Source organism: Talpa occidentalis, unplaced genomic scaffold (genome assembly GCF_014898055.3).
Source record: "Talpa occidentalis isolate TD23 unplaced genomic scaffold, MPIMG_talOcc4v2.1 talOcc4.3, whole genome shotgun sequence".
NCBI lineage: Eukaryota > Metazoa > Chordata > Mammalia > Eulipotyphla > Talpidae > Talpa > Talpa occidentalis.
Genome location: NW_023603184.1, coordinates 23,305,126 through 23,322,774, shown reverse-complemented (window position 1 = coordinate 23,322,774; position 17,649 = coordinate 23,305,126). Strand labels below are relative to the sequence as shown.

The window sequence follows — 17,649 nt, the reverse complement described above, 5'->3', positions numbered from 1 at the left end:
CTGCTCTCAATTTTTTGTGTACAATGAATGAATTTAGCATTTATTAAAACAATTACTCAATACTCTGCTAGAGTGTCTAGAAATTAGTGGCCCACTGCACTGCCTTTATAACAAGAAGTTCAATTTAGGCGCTAGTATCTATGTTACAATTTTATCACATTTTTTATTAAGCTTGAAGTTATTTTGTCCCAGTTCTGAAGAAGTATCTTTATAAGTATCATAGCTAAAAACCAAACAGAAACAAAGTCATGTTTCTGCCACTCTTTACTGAGCAGAGAATGTAATATCTGCATTGTTTTTAATTGTTTTAAGATCTCAGAATTAATTTAGACCAATTTCATTTGATAGTAGGATTTTGTTAAACTCACTTGCTTCATATTAACTTCTGTTTACAGAATGATTAGTTCTACAGCCATAAGTTAATTATTTACACACAGTGAGATTAAATTTAAATGAAGATTTTTAAATAATTTTAGGAATTAGGATGTTTAATAAGATGAGCAATAAGATGTTACTTAAATTCCACTTCCCCTTACCTAGAATGTAAAAGTTATTGAATGTATAGAATTCTTTACACACTATCCTTAAGGAATAAATAAATGTAGTACCTGTTATTCTACAGATAATGACTCAGGCTGAGAGGTTGCCTTGTGTAGTGGCAAGGATAGGGGTTAAGAATGCAGGCTTGGGTTGAGTTTTAGCACCTTCATTATACAACTATATGACTTTGAGCTATTTATTCACTTAATTTCTCTGAATTTATTTTTCCTCTGTCCTAAAATAGGGGTCAATATGTACACCTTAGATTTGTTTTGAGGATGAAGTGAGATGTAATGCATAAACTTGGAAGATCTCTGGTGATCAATAAATTTAGAAGTTTTTTCCTTCCACTTTTTTTGTCTTTGGGTTTGCTTTGGTATAATTAATACTTATAATTTGCTCAATTTAGCCAACTAATGAAAAACTTAGACCATAGGTATGCTCTTTGAATTCAATTTGAAATAGTTTGGTATTGACTGTTGAAATAAAAATAGTTTGCTAATTTTTCTTAGTTGGCCACGTAATAGGCGCTTTAGAATGCATTTATTCTAACACATTTAATGATAATGCCCATTTGTTTCTTTAGATGTAGAAGATCTTTATGAACCGGTGTCAGTCCCATTCTCATACCCCAATGGACTCAGTGAAAATACATCTGTTGTTGAAAAATTGAAACATATGGAAGCCAGGGCACTGTCTGCTGAAGCTGCATTAGCTAGAGCGCGTGAGGATCTGCAAAGAATGAAGTAATTTATCAATCTTACAGAGGAGCGATTATTTAGTCCCCAGAATAACATAAGTAATGACATGGTAGAAAGGATATGGTAAAACATTTCATATAGTAGAGAGCACAATGTAGAGATTTAATTTTAGAATTTTAAAGATAATGTAGCATTTTTCTCTGTTGTGGATATAGTGACCTAATTTTTTTTTTTTTTGTTTTACCTACATTCATATACTTCTTTATAATTTACTTTGGCACTGATGGTAATTCTGGTAAATATAATTTTCTTGGGTGCTTTTATTCTTTGCTGTTTTCTTACTTTGAATTACTGTTTTTAATTTTTCTGTTTTATTTATTTCTAGCCATTTAAATTGGAAGGATTAACATGCTTTAGGTTTGGGGGAAGCACAGGACTAAGATTTTTGGTTTTAAAGCATCAAAGTGTTTGGGGTATTTAACCAGAAAATCAAATACTTAGGATGGTTCTTTCCAGTGAGTAAATTAGCGTTCTATTGTCTTAGTACTTTTTAAAATTAAAGGTGCATAGAAGCACCTGGGGATCTCATTAAACTGGATTCTGATTCAGAAAGTCTGGAGTAGACCTGAGATTTTGCACTTCGACCAAGTATACTTCTAGCTGTACCTACTGGATCTGTAATTGGTTGCTTTTAATGATTTGCCAGAATGTCCTGCAGGAAAGATAGTATAGTTGATTGCTGTGCCCCTTCCCTGTGTTTGAGATTTTATGCTGGGTAACCTAATATAAAAGCAGTATCTATTTGTTTGCATTTCTCCACCATGTTACAGTGTAGATCTTTAATGTGGTGATCAGAAAGGGAACTGAGTTTTAGAGCTGGAATGGTGGTGTATGTAAATAATTCTTAATTGGGTGCACTTTCTGTCCATTTTTATTCTTTGAGATAGTATGCTTTTAAAAAAATTGTGTTGAAATATACTATTTTAATTTCAACTGCTTAAATAAGATTTTGGGATAATAGAAATAATTAAGTTTAATAAAGGTAGTGTGCCTTTGTTTTCCTTTGTTCAGTTCAAGATAAAATCAGCAGTTGATGGTTCATTCGTGCTTTGCAGAAGGGTAGCTTACAACTAGGTTTGAATAAGCTATTGCTTAAGATCCAGCAGAGGGAGCTTTCAGTTGCCTAAGATAGACTGTGATTTAGAAGCCTCATCACACTCCGCAGTGCATTCCCTCCCCCTTCCTCTTCCTCAACCTCTAGCCTTTCCTTTTTCATGGTCCAATAAACCTGTCTCAAGGGTGTATTTCAAATTGATTACAGACAATTTGCTCAGGATTTTGTGATGAACGCAGATGTCAGAACCTGCTCGTCATCTACTGCCATTGCAGACCTCCAGGAGGATGAGGATGGTGTTTATTTCAGCTCATACGGGCATTATGGGATACATGAAGAAATGCTAAAGGTTAGAAAAGAGCACAAGTGTGCCAAACTCACAATAAGGAAATACAGATTCTTGTAGTAGAATATTGAATAAGTTGGTATTTTTAGTAGAGTAAAATCTATTCCTTTAATAGAATAAAACAGGTTCTTAATACATATGCTGTAGAACTGGTTTGCTTTTTGTTTTTTGTTTTTTTCTGTTTTTAAATCTCTTCGGTATTGACTGTTCATGTGGGTTGAAGAGATTACAGAAGCATCAAAATCACTGTACATTCTATTTACAGTCATTATTAATATTTATTGTTTTGGTTTAAATATAGCTTTGGAAAAATCAACTGCTATAGATTTTAATATTCTCAAGAGCAACTCTCAGTAAGAACAATTAAATAATGTTTGCCTTTTATTATACAAAGGAAATGATTATATTTAGTATTTAACTGAAATACTGACTTCATTTTGGGGGACATAATTCTTTGGTACAACATTTAACTGTAAATCACAATTTTTATGGTATAACATTTTTACATTTAAAATCAATAATGTGTAGGTTTCCTATTTCAGTTAAATAAGGTGTTTAAATTTGGTTGGTTTTAATTTTTATAACAGTAATGTCACTTACCTAGAAGTAGATTTCTAGCTATACCTGGCAGTTATACAATTTATTAAGTATTGTGCTGTAGATTGTAAAATAGCAAGATATGGTTTTTTAATTCGATAAACCTGAAAATACCTAACTAGAATAAAATAAATGTAATGTAAAAATTTTTGAAAATTTTGCATGTTTATCTCTATGAATTTTGGATGACACTACCTTACACACCAACAAAAAAAATTCCTTTTTAAAATCCTTCCTCAAAAGATTTTTATGTTCTCCAGGGATATTTAAAAATGCCTATGTTTTCAGTCAGTTTTCCGGGGTCGGAGAGTGAAACTTTGCCGATTAATACTCATTGTAATTATGTGGGGTCCTTTAAAGCAATGTCATGTCATTACTAATGATATGTCACAGTTTCTTGTGTTTTTGTTGTCACTTGGGTAATGACATAGCATTACAAATAACAGTTATCTTATTATAAGTAATAAATTTAAGTCCAGAGTAAATTTAAAAGAAATTGACTTGTTCTGCTTTCTGTGTTAAAATTAATTTTACTGTGTCTAGAATGTTTTCTTTTAAGGAGTTAATCTAAGCCATGTTTATTATTTTAAATCACCCCATCAATTTAAATGCCATGAACCTTTAATGCCTTTGGTGTGGAAATTGTGTTGGATTTTTCAGACAGATAAGGTCAGTGAGGACATATGAGTGTCCTTGGTACAGTCATCAGGGAAATCTATGTGTGACTACATATTTCCAAAACTGTTCTGGGCACTTTTATGACTTTATGTCTATAACTAGAGGATCTTCATACCTGATCATAAACCCTGAGGTCCTTATAATATATGTGTAGATGTAAAAAGTTTCAGCTTGAAGTTTCCAGTACCATCTTTTCCCTTGGAAAGAATAACTTAAGAATCCTTACTAATAAAATTTTTCCTGTTGTAGTTCCTCTTATTTGTTATCCCAGGTAATTACCTCACCTGGAGATGACTTGATTGACTTTTCACAGGAAATACGGATGTATTCCATTCAAATAAGACAGTTTATTTATTTTTGTATTTTGCTGTGTAGATGGTAATGAATGTGCCTGTACCAAACAATATTTCTTCTATTTCTTATCAAAACAATTCCTAAGAACACATACTCTCTTTCAGGTTGTGTGCTACCACTAGAGTCTTAAGATTTTTATAAGTAATTTAAAATTGAGAAACCATAGTTATAGGACTTTTTTAAAAGAAGATTTATTTATTTTTATACAAGAACTGGGGTACAGGCCAGAGGCACAGGAGGGTGAGAGAATTAACCAGAGACAGCGGGGAACAGAACAGGCAGACGGACCTAAATACACTGCTCAGGGGAGCAGTGGGCAGGACAGGAGAGGTCTGCCTTGCCATGTGGGTTTCTCCCTGGCCAGCCGGGAATTGAACCTGCACTGCAGAGGCTGCGGACAGCTTCACAGCGCTGTGCCACTGGGGAGGCCCCTACAGGACTTAATTTTATGTTTTGAATTGGCCTTGCTTTTAATGGCACTATTTAGGCACATATTGTGATTATAATTAAAAATAAAGGTAGTTTGTGATCTTGTTTTCTGGAGTTAAAATAGTTTTTTTTTGAGTCCCAGAGATTCTGTTGATAGAGGCATAGATTACATGAAGTTTCAAAATCCTTTGCCACTTTATCTTTCTGAAGACGAGTCATTGTTGACTAATGTTACAAATCTGAGATGCATCATTATCTTTTTTCTTCCCCAAGAAAAGCATTAATCACTTTGGTGAACATCTCATAGTCCTGTTTATTATTTTTCTTTACTGCATTCTCCTCTCTGTATCTACAGTGACTTAGGCCTTCTGTCCACCAACGTGAGCCTATAAATCTAAAGCATACTGTTATTTACTTTTCTGCTATCTTTACTAATATTCTTAAATTGTATTTTTATATTTGAAGAAAATTCCATGACATTTTACAAGTCTTAAAATATTATCTTTCTTAGTACTAGACCTCTAATTTTGTTCTGTGTTTTCTTTCACACGTTGATTTATAAGATAGTTTTAAAATTTCCATTGATTACCATATTTTGTATTGAAGTGTTGGTCTTTTATTAGGATAAATTTTTTGAATGGTTATGGCATTAATCCTTTATTTGCGTATATTTTCATGTTTGGTGGACTTTTCAAAAAATTCATTTCTTAGATTGAAGCTCTGCTGTGTTCAAGGCACTATGCTATACTTTGGGTTTCATTAAACTAGGGTGAGCATTGAATGGACAGATAGATATATGTAGAAAGAGCCCAGACAAAGGATTGTACTTGAGCAGAGCAGCAGTGCACGGACTTAGGACAGGAGTTGGGATGCCAGTGATTAAGTTGGAGCAGTGGTGAAGCAGTGTGATTGGTGAGAGCTTTCTGCTGACTGCCTTCTTGACTGATGTTTACCCTTTTAGGTTGTGTTGTGTCAGCAGAAAGCTCTGCCTATAGTGTAAGAAGAGCATAAAAAAGTAAAATTGTATGAGAAGGTTCTTTTAAAAAGTGTCTTTAAAAGATACTTTTAAATTAGTTAATGATTTGAACATTTATTTAAACATTAAATTCTTTTAATCATTCTTAAAATAACTTCCAGGGGAAGATTTAATAAGCCTGACCTAAAATCTTGTATGTAAAACAATTAGAAATAATCCCATCAGAAAGCATGAAACTTATTGCAGAATTCTGCTTTTTAGGTCTAGTAAATAAAATGACTTGCCTTTTAATTCAGATTTCCTTTAACTATATGTATGTCTCTATTTAGATAAATATATGTATCTATAGATCTTTTAATCCCACAACTGGCATAAAAATGTTTTCTGGGGATATGAATTGTATACATTTTGATATTGTAGCATATGGCATAACTGTTCTTTTTGTCAACTATAAAACCAAAAACTAGAATTCTCATTCTGAGATCATCATATTCATTTTACTCACAACTTAATTTTACTTTACAACTTAATGACAGCTTTGCCCCTTACTCTGCTTAATTTGCTGTCAGTATGTGTCTCAAGTTAGGTCATTTAGAAAAGAGTCAGCTCTGTTCATGGGCCAACATAAATGCTGGTGTTCAGTGCTTACTTTGGTCCCAGGTCATGTGAGACTCAAGAGTATAGATATCTTATAATGTGGGCTGCAGGTCTCAAATGGGTTGCCTTTTCATTTTCTAGTACAGAAAGTTCTAGAAACTAGATAGGATAGAAATTATTTAAGTGTGATCAATGAATCAATGACTTTCTTAGGAAAATAATCCTCATGCTCATTTTAGCCTCATTTTTCATTTATATTTGTCTATTTTTTCTTTTCTTTTTTTTTTTTTGACATGGTTCCACAGGGAGTCAGGCCGTAGATTTCACGCCCTATTTAAAGAAGCAAAACATTATGTTCATCTTCTTTTAGCTTTAGTGATCAGTTGAAAGTTTAAAATGGTATTGTATGTCATTATTGTTAGTTATGTCAAGACAAAAATGTATGCATTGTTAGGAACATAGATCTTATTTGACTTTCACCAACATTCTTGATATAAATATTTTCTCTGAGTGTTATTTCTATTTGTTTTCTTTAAGGGAAAAAATAAGCTTGATTTTCCAGGCAAGAGGTAGCTATGGAACCTAGCAATTTATGATAAAATAGCAAATATTTCCTTAAACACATTTTTAATTTGTTTAGACAATGCTGTAAACACAGTGTTTTTCTCTCTCCACCCCAGGACAAAGTCCGAACAGAAAGTTACCGAGATTTTATATATCAAAATCCACATATTTTCAAGGACAAGGTGAGTAGCATTGGCTACAGAAGTGTGTATTCCATGTGACTCGTGAGCAGTGGAAATTCTCTCCGGGTCATTATTAATGATAACAGTTGATTTAATATACTTTGGCTTTATTTCATACTAGACTTATGATGCTGCTCTATGGTTTAAAATTTTGATAAGGTGCTGTTTGGTGCCGTTAGTCAACATTATACTCTTCTTTAATTGAAATTCATTAATTATAGTGACATCATTCAGTTAAACTGTACTCATCCAAGTAATTTTGCTTAAACCATATTTTTGATTCACTGTGATTACTGTGAATTTCAAACATATCAGATGGGACCCTCATACCAAAACACACTTTTAATTATTATTCTAGTTTTGTCATTGGTTAAAAATCGGTAATTTTAAGAAGTTATTATTATAACAATACTACATTTAAAATCTTTTGTGTGCTTTCTTTTAAGGCCTCATTTGCTCCTTTATGAGACACTTTACATTTTATAATTAGTCATGATACTACCGCAGGTTAATTCTGAGGTGATTTTTTACTGTCTTGCGTATGTGTTTGAAATCATGTCATTTGTTTTTCCTCCCTTGTGAATTTCTTTCATTTTTTTTCTTCATTACTCTTGTCATTCCCCCCTCTCCATTGACAAGGTTATTTAAAAATTCGGATCTCCTCTTTGTTTCTGTTTATTAGAAATTAGTCCACTAATTTAATCAAGAAAAGTATTAGTAGTTCTGCCTTGCTTTGGGAATTTGCTTAGAATTTCCCTCCCACTCTTTCCACTTCAAGAACATGTTTTTTGATACAACATACTAGGTTTTAAATACTAAAGGTTTTGGTAATTCCCCTATCATCTCCATTTTAAAAGATAATTCTCAACAGTTACTTCAAAGACTTTAAATGATATTGCAGCAATGACTAATCTTTATAGTTTGAAAGATCTCTTCATTTATATATTGTTTGGGATGTAACCTAGTTTGACTTTTCATTTTCCATAAGTGCTCCCAAGAGCAGTATTTCACTTGTGTCTTAGCTTAGTTGACCAGTTACACAATTTATAAGGTACTCTGATGTCTTCTGATGTTTCTGTTTTTGCTGATTCCCCCTATAGACAAATAAGAGAATTTCATTCTTAAAATCATGGATTTTATCAGTTTTTTTTGTGCTTAGCTTTTATACTTTTTTATATGTTATTGCAGTGAGACTAAGAATTTTTTTATAGTTTTTATATCTGTACACAAATACTGGAAAGGACTTATTTAATAAAAGCTACTTTGTTTCCAGTGAATCAAATTATGTTGCCATTAAAGTTTTTGTTCTATGGTCAGATTATGCCCAGATTTTTATTTTCCCTCAATATGTTGAATAAAACTTAAGCGTGCACTGGTTTGGGAATCAATCATTCTACCTGGACTTATATATATATATATATATATATATATATATATATATATATATAAAATTACATATAAATATATATATTAAATAGTAAATCTCTTTGGGTCGCATCTGCAAAATGACATTTTGAGCCCTTCCAGTTCTAGATTTCTGTGATTCTGTTTTTATAAAACAAATAGATGAATACCATAAGAGTAAATTAAATGTTTCTTTTTAAATATACTTCTGAATGGATTTGTGTTGTAATAAGAAAATATTGAAAAGACTCCAGTATTAGTAATCATAGTATTAATTATTTAGAATTTAAGTGATAATTACTATTTTTCTGTATATGGAGTAAATCTCACTGGGTTCATGTAAAAATGTATACATTATACATTTTCAGATAAAATATTTTACAATGGAAAGCACATTCATAATGTGTAATTATTTTGTGTTCAACTCCTCTTACTGAAGAGATTAAATCTGCCAAATTAAAAAAAGGGCTTATTAAAATATTGGGAGTACCCTTTAATACTTTGCCTAGATGCTTGCTACTCTACCAAATAGTGCTTTGTAAAGATTTGTTTTTCTAAAAGATGTTTATAATTGAAAATGTGTTCCTTCCATTCCCTTCTCTTCCCATTCCTTTGTTCTTGCTTCTTTTCCTTCATTCTTTTCTTAATATTATTTCAATTCACAAAGCTCCTGTGGAGACCATATGGTTTCTTTGATTTAATTTAACTTTGGGTGGCATTTAATTGTGTTATCACCCAGTCATAATTAATTTCTATTTGTAGTCCATTGAGGAAATTCCCAGTTAGGTGCCTTCATTATACATTTGATTATTATCTACAGTTAAAATCGATTCACTTACTCTTTTTTCTTTTTAGAAAAGCAAATCAACTAACTCTTCATCATTTTACAAAAGATTGATTTATTCTATTATCATTCCTACCTCTTTTAGTCTATCCAGTTTTAGTTTATTTGCCTAAATTTTGTAATTCTGAGCTAGATGTAATAAATAATTGATATGCAATTAAAATATAATTTGAATACAGGCTTTACAAGCAAATTGACCTAGTTTTGAATACTAGTTTTAGAGTTTGCTAACTGTTGATCCTGTAGCTTTCCCTCTCTGTAGCTCACGTTCCTCATTTGCAAAATGATGGTTAAATAAGAATTGTTTTATATATATTCTATGTATTTATGTACAAAAGTATATATATAAATTATATATCTCTGTGTGTGTAGTCTTACAAAAGAACACTGTTGATTTGAGTGTGTGGTACATATCCTTTTCTACTCAGTAATTTTTTTCTGTGATAATATTATACAGTATTATACTATTCTTGTTTTTGTGGTTAATACATCTTACTTGTAAGTTAAAAACCAAATTTTCTTTTTATTGGCAGTGATGTTGTATAGGTTGCATCTTAAATGAAAATTCTTAACTTTCTTGTCCGTAAATATAGCTATATTGAAATGTGCCTTTTATGCAAGAACAGGCAAATTCTCCCTTTGAAGCTTTTTGAGCCTGAGGATAAGAGAGCAGAATAACAGTCTTTTGACAACTTTTTATTTCTTCATTGGAAATCAGGCTGCTGCTTGTATTTTTTCCTTTCTGGAATCAGAACTGGTAAATTATATTATTCAAGATATAAATAGGATGAGGGACTCTTCTGTGTATTCTTACATAGGAACAAGCTTAATTAGTTATGTGCAAGACATATGAAAAAGGTTGAAAAACCTAAACATAACGGATGATATAAACAAATTAAAATTTTGAATTTTGGGTAGGAGTACTCAATTGTGTGTTTTACCTAAATTAATTTGTAATTTTGACTCAGCCCCCATATAAATGTTAAAAGCCTTTTAAAAAAATCCTAGACAAGTTGATTCTCTTGTTCTTATGGAGAAATAAAACCATCCAGAAATATTGTGAAAAAAAAATTGCAATGACAGTAGACCAATCATACAGATATTAAAACATTTTATAAAGTTTTTGTAATTAGAAAAATTACTGGCATATGATTATAAAGATTAATGGAACAGAATGAAAATTCTGAAATAGACCAAAATACACACGGAAATTTTAGTGAATGCTAGAAAGGTCCCTGTCTTCATCTGCTCAGGCTGCTGTTACGAACAGTCCATAAACTGAGTGGCTTATAAATAACAATTTTATTTCTAACTATTCTGGGACTTCAGAGTCAACAACAAGGCCCTAGAAAATTCTGGATAGGGCCCTCTTGCTATGTCCTTACATAATAAAAGATAGCAAGGAATCTCTGGAGCCTCTGTTATGAGGGCACTAAACCCATGAGGATTCTGCCCTCCTGACCTCATCACCTCTCAAAGTCCCCACCTTCTGATATCATTACCTAAGAGATTATGATATCAACATGAATGTGAGGGAGACAGAAACTTTAAGATCACAGCAGTCATGTATCAAATCATTGGTGAGGGTGGGGGAAACACTATTGCAAACATATTGAGACAGCTAGCCACCTGAACAAAAGTAAAGTTGGAACCATACTTTTTAGTGTATAGCATGATTTAAAAAAAACTATAGTAGTGAAATCATAAATATACTAAGGGAAAATGTATGTGGATGAAATGTGGGGAATTTTGGAAATGTCAATCTTGTAATCAAAATTTACAGGCCATAAAAGGAAAGCTTGAGTTTGACTTTATGAATCTCTGTATAGCAAAAATTATTTTCTTTTTTAAAAGATTGAATGATTTTTTTTTTTTTAAAGATTTATTTATTTATTTATACAAGCACTGGGTACAGTCAGAAGCGTGGGAGGGTGAGAGAATTCACCAGAGCCAGAGCGGGGAGCAGAGCAGGCAGACGGACCGAAGTACACTGCTAAGGGGAGCAGCGGGCGGCAGGAGAGGTCTGCGCGCCATGTGGGATCTCCTCCCGTGGCCGGGGAGCAGCCAGGGATCGAACCAGCGCTGCAGAGGCTGCGGACAGCTTCGCAACCCAGCGCTCAACCGCTGCGCCACCGGGGAGGCCCCTGAATGATTTTTTTTAAAAGATTTATTCATTCATGTGAACAAGAGCTGAGACACGGTGGGCGGGTGAGAGGACCCACCAGAGACAGAGTGAGGAACAGACTGATCGAAACACACTGTTGAAGGGAGCAGCGGTTGAGGCAGGAGAGTTCTGCCTCACCACGTGGGCCCCTCCCTGGCTGGCCAGGGATTGAACCCTTGCTGCAGAGGCCACGGACTGCTTCATAGTGTGGTGCTTAACCCCTTGCGCCACCAGTATAGTTTATACAGAGTAAAAGTTATTTTTGGCCCTCCCCAGTGGCACAGCGGGTTGAGTGCAACGCTGTGAAGCTGTCTGCAGCTTTGTTGTGTTTTGCCACTTTGGCAATAAAGGAATTAGAAACAGCATTTCCCTATTAAGAAGTCCATGGAAATTGTTTATTTCATATAAAAAAAATCTTTTAAATTTAGTGTTGTTGAGCCTGATTGCAGTAGGCTGTACAACTAGCCAACTATATAAATTTAGAACAACCCACAGTAATAGTGTCTCCAAATAGAAATAACTATATTTGAGTGGTAAAATTTTAAATTTATATTGTGTTCTGTTTTCCCAATCACAAATAACAGACCTATTCAGTAACATCTTTTTTTTTTTTTTTTTTTAACTACCAGGTAGTTTTGGATGTTGGTTGTGGAACTGGAATTCTTTCTATGTTTGCTGCTAAAGCAGGTGCAAGGAAGGTTCTTGGAGTTGATCAGTCTGAAATACTTTACCAGGCGATGGATATCATAAGGTAGATGCATTTTAAGGCTGGTTTAATATTTTTTGTATATTTGATGGCTACTTAACAGGTTTTCTTGTCTTTAATAGCTCTCTAATGCAAACTCAAGACTTTTGTTTTTTATTAAAAATTCATTTAAGAATAACAGGATTTTAAATTGGATTGAACTCACCATGTTTGATCCATGAATAATCTTCACCATTTTCATTGAAGAGAGTTATTTTTACCTAATTTTCTGATTTTCTAATTATGGCTATAAATATGATAATAATAAAATTATAAATCACTGGCATATAAGGAAATATTATTAGTCTATACAAAACTGAGCATGTCAGTAATACTTTCTTTAGCAAATGGCATTAAGACTAAAGCGTAGAGGTTATCTGTTCTTTTGTTTTTTGACATTAGCCCTTGTTCCTCCTTGATAGCAAAATAAATAATAAAGTGGCTATAAAGATGAAGTAGATTTAATTCATCCCCTAAAACTTAATTTTATTCAATAAAAATATCTCTTCTCTTTGAGAAGTTAGGCTAATCAGTCAGTGGTTGATTATACAGTTGGTTTATGTCCTAGAAAGGAGACCTTTTTTTGAACTTGAGTTTTTAGAACTAGATTTCTTTAGCTGTGTGCTTAACAAAAGCACCTTATGTTTGAACTTAGGAGTTATTTCCAGAATAATTAATGGGAGGCTTTTCAGTGATTCTTAAATTGTTTTCCTACCTATTCTTAAAATTGATTAAAGTTGGTCTTTCCTAATGATTAAAAAATTTGAATATGATTATGTATGTAACATGTTTAAAGCTTCAGATTTTATCCCATAATGTAGAAATACAGTGTTGTAGTTAAGAGTACATGTTCAAATCAGTCTTGGGTTTGAGTCCACATTCTACCATTTAGCAGGTGTTTGAATTTTGTTTAAATTTTATCTTACCTCTTTGAAATCTTATTTGTTTCACTGTCAAAATCAAAGTAATAATGGCTACATCATGTGGCTATGAGTAAAGTGAGTTGTAAATAAGACACACATATGAATCACTTTGGCATATTGCCTGGCACATAGTAAGTATTCAAATGTTAGCCACTGTGCTAATATCAATGAAAAAATTATCTTGTTTAGATTTTTCATAGATAAAGGTAAACTTTATGGTTCTGATTGTCTTATTGGAAAAGATAGGCAGGCAGGCAATCAGTTCTGTAATCGAGTGAAGTGTTTTTTTACTTCTTAATACTCCAGTAAGAACACATCACCTTTTTGGATATTCCATAAAGTGTATCCTTACATGCTTGTGCATTGCCATCCAAAAATGAGATTGTTTAGAAGAATTATCAAAAAATTTTTGATTGATAATAAGATGACATTTCTGCTGGAAGTTCTACTGCTTTGACAGACCATGTCCAGTTATGTGTTTTTCGGTACTCATTCGCCTCCCTTGGATTCTACTCTCAATTTATAACTTTTCTGTCATTAGTCAATGAAAACAGCTCTTCTGATTAGCAGGCTTTGTGTTATCTTTAGCCCTTTGAGGCTTCCTTCTTTGTCAGAAATCAATACACAGCAGAATTAATCTTCACTGTTGCGCTATTTATAATAGCTAAGTTATTGGAACAATTGAAGTGCCCAAGGAAGGTGAGGGAATTAAGAAGATGAGGTATATATACACAATGGAACACTATTCTGCAGTAAAAAAAGATGAACTCTTGTCATTTGCAAAACATGGATAGAAGTGGAGGGGATTATGCTAAGTAAAATAAGTCAGAAAGAGAAAGACAAAGACAAATATCTAATGGTTTTACTTACATATGTAATATTGGAAAACAAAACAAAGTATCTGTTCAAACCAAACCAATAACAAATTCTAGAAATCTGTCTATAGAATTAAGGCTTGAGAGGGGTATGGGGAGGGTGGCTAGCAAGTGTGGAGGGGACCAAATGGACTATGGTGGAGGATTATGAGTATATTGGTGGTGGGTGTGGTGCATAGTACCCACCTCACCTGATGGGTTCCTATATGTCTGAATCACCTACGGTGTTGTAAACCAATCTTACTTCAATGAATTTTTTTTTAATCTAAAATTTTTAATTAAAAAAATTCTATAAAAATTCAGAAGCTTACATCTATAAAAAACACTTTAAATTCTAAAAGATGGATACTTGTAAAATATGTATTTTGGTATTCCTTTAAATATATTCAACTTAACAGTTTTTTTATTGTACTCAATGATAAAATAATTTTACCTCTGTTGAAGAAAGAGACCTAACATACATACATTTGGGGTTATATATAATGTAGATTTGAGAGAGAGAGAGAATGAGCTAGAGAGAGGAAGAGAGATAGCTATTGATAGATCTACTTAAGGAGGTCAGGTTTGTGATTCTGAGGTTGCAGACATGAATAAAGTAGATAGGGGATAAAATTTTCAGAGATGTTGTAATAGCAGGGATAACTGCATCTCTTAAGTGATGAATGAATGAAAGAAATGAGAGATTTTTTCTCATTCTTGCTGTCATAATTTGAACTCTGCAATGAATGATCATTTCAAAAACATAAGCTAACCTAAGGATAGTAAAGCTATTCAGTTGCCAGACAATTGTATGCTGTGTTCACCCTCAGGCAGCAGAGGCAACTTGTAGTATTTTCACCGTTTCTCTCACTGCTTTTGGTTTCTTTTGCCTCAGCCATGGACTAGCTCATTTTTCAGACTTTTGGATGTTACTGCAGAAGAGTTTTCAGGAGAAGGTCAATTCATCATGCTACTACAATGCAATACTTCTAAGTATGACTAAAGATGCGATCTTTTCCATTGACGGTGTCTAGAATAATATTAAAAATGAAATATTAAGAAAAGCCTAGAGAACACTTTGATCACAAAATACATGAGGGTAATATCTTTAAATAATGAATGTGTCTTTAGATTTTGTTTCTGAATTCAAAAGAAATAGCATATAAGATCAAGTGAAGAAAATTTTGAACTGCTGATGAGGCTAAAATGGTTTTTTCAAAAAAGATATTTTGCTGCTCAAAGCCCTAGAATTCTGTTGAAGGTAAAGAAGGTGATCAAGATACCTGACAAAGAAGCTAAACTCATGTCTTTTCCCCACCCCCAGTGACTCCTTAATTTCCTGTCTACTCAGTGGTCCTTTTTTTTGGAGAGGGGAATCCAGGAGCTCAGTAATTCACTAGAATAACTCACATTGCTCAATATAAAATTGTATTCACAGGTAAGATTTGTTACATGAAGAGACAGAGTCTAGGAACAAGAAGGAAAAAGAATACCCGTGTTATTTTTCATGGGATTTACATATGTTTGTCACCTGTCTGGAATGGTTTAGCATCCTTGGCTTTTGTTTACATTTCTGAATAGACAAGGTTGTTTAATAAAGGCATCTATGTCCGTTTTCTCTCTGAGGAGAGGGGAGGAGGACCTGATCTGGTCACCATTCCATTAAATTGTCCCTTTAGAAACTTGAATTTCGTGTAACTCTTGACTCCAGGGGTTAGTGTTGCAGAGAATGACTTTTAACTCCACAGTAATCATCTCTAATAATATGTAGAGTGCAGGATTCGTCACAGGTTCACCAATATGATTTAATTCCTCTTCTCCTCCTGTTGCCAGAATTTTTTGTTTTTGGTTTTGTTTTTTTGTTTCTGTAGTCATCTTCTGGATTCTCCATGCATTTATCATGGATTTTATATAACTTTGTTGTCATTTCTGTATGCTTGGGGAACAAAAGAGAAGTATGTATGCTTGGGTGCCTATTGAACTAAAAGCAAAAAAGTATTACACCTGCATATTTTTATATCAGGGAAATTAGTCCCTCCTCACCCCTCAATGCTTTCCCCCTATATGCTTTAAAAAAAAAAAAAATAGCTGTTGTTACCCATGTGTTCTAGGTGAACTTTATAATCTTGTCAGTAACTTTAAGTTCTACATACTTGAGAAGGTGCTCAGTGTATAGAACTCTCATGGCTTTTTATGGTTTTTGTACATCTATCTTCCTACCAAACCACATCTTTATGTAAATCTTAATGGGACAATGTACACAAATTTGAGCCTTTTTCTCATTGTGTTTTAATAAAATCTAGACCCCTTTAGCATCACCTCTGCCTCCCAACTTCGTTACTACATACTCCCCTTGTTGCTCTGATCATACTAAACTACTTAAGGTTCTTCACATTTGCCACTTTAACTCATATACACACACACAGGCCATTTGTGTACACAGAGAGTACCCTTCCTTAAGCCCATAATGATACACATCCATCTTTCTAAGCTCAGATGCACTCAGTTAAGGACTCATGAGCTCCCATTGTACCCTATTTATGCTGTTTAATGTTGTGTTTGCCTTAGACCATGTTCTTCAGTGCATGGACTATGTCTTTTATCTCCATATGCCCAGTGCAAGATAATTGTGATCATGTCCCTATATCATAGGGAAAAATTAAATTGCTAATTTTAATATAGGAAAGTACTAGTTGTTCTAACAAAATTTTCCTTTAGAAAAATAATTTCAAGTGTTGATTGGATTTTTTTAAAAAAAACTTTGTTTTGTTTTAAATATTCCTACTAGAGTGTCATATAGATTAAAGCTATGCTAGTTCTTTAACAGGTATATTTAGAATGGAATTCATTTTTTTTACTCTAAAGTAAGGTATAGTGAGTAGCCACTTGAGAAGAGTAATGTATATATATTTTTTCATAAATTGGCGCATCAGCTAGTGATTAAGATGAACAGTGTCAGGAAAGAGGTTATCTGGATGCTATCTTTTTAATATAGAATTACTGGAAATTATGTGTCTTTTTTTTCTGTGTATTCCTTAAAATCTTAGTCTTTTCTGTTATATTCCTATTTGAGCAAGTAATTACTGATGCAAGTAGGATTATGACTTGTAGCAGACAGTAAACATCCTGAGCAGATGGCCTCTTACAAAACACATCTTGTTTCAGCATAAGCATTCTAAAGATAGTTCTAGACAATAGGAGCATTTTGCTCTTTTATGAAGCTTGCTTTTTGTTTTCTTTGAAGTGTTTGTAATTGTTAGAGGCTTCATAAATATTTCAGTAAACAGTAAGCAACTGTAGCAATTTCATTAATACCTCTGAAAAAGTAAAAATATGATACAAGCATCTTTTTGTAACTTTCGTGTAAAAGATCACATACTAAAAAACTGCATAAAATCTAAACAGTATTTTATAATACAAGTTAAGTGCACATAAATAACAAGAAATAGGAACTCCCTGGTGGCACGGGGGTTGAAGACAGCGCTATCAAGCTGTTGCCAGCCACTGCAACACAAATTCAATTCCCCGGCCAGTCAGTGAGCAATCCACATGGCACAACAGACCTCTCCGGTAGTGCGCGCTGCTCCCCTCAGCAGTGTATCTCAGTTGATCTGCCTGTTCTGTTCCCCACTCTTTC

The 17,649-nt window shown here is 33.2% G+C and overlaps 1 protein-coding gene across 1 annotated transcript in view; it reads left to right on the top strand.

The window, feature by feature from the left end:
* PRMT3 (protein arginine methyltransferase 3) overlaps positions 1 to 17,649 on the top strand; it is a 76,843-nt gene that overhangs the window by 9,959 nt on the left and 49,235 nt on the right. The window contains exons 6-9 of the mRNA XM_037522586.2: positions 1,127 to 1,286; positions 2,563 to 2,704; positions 7,013 to 7,078; positions 12,120 to 12,241. Of these exons, the coding sequence (XP_037378483.1) occupies positions 1,127 to 1,286; positions 2,563 to 2,704; positions 7,013 to 7,078; positions 12,120 to 12,241 (490 nt within the window). The remainder of the gene's footprint in view (positions 1 to 1,126; positions 1,287 to 2,562; positions 2,705 to 7,012; positions 7,079 to 12,119; positions 12,242 to 17,649) is intronic.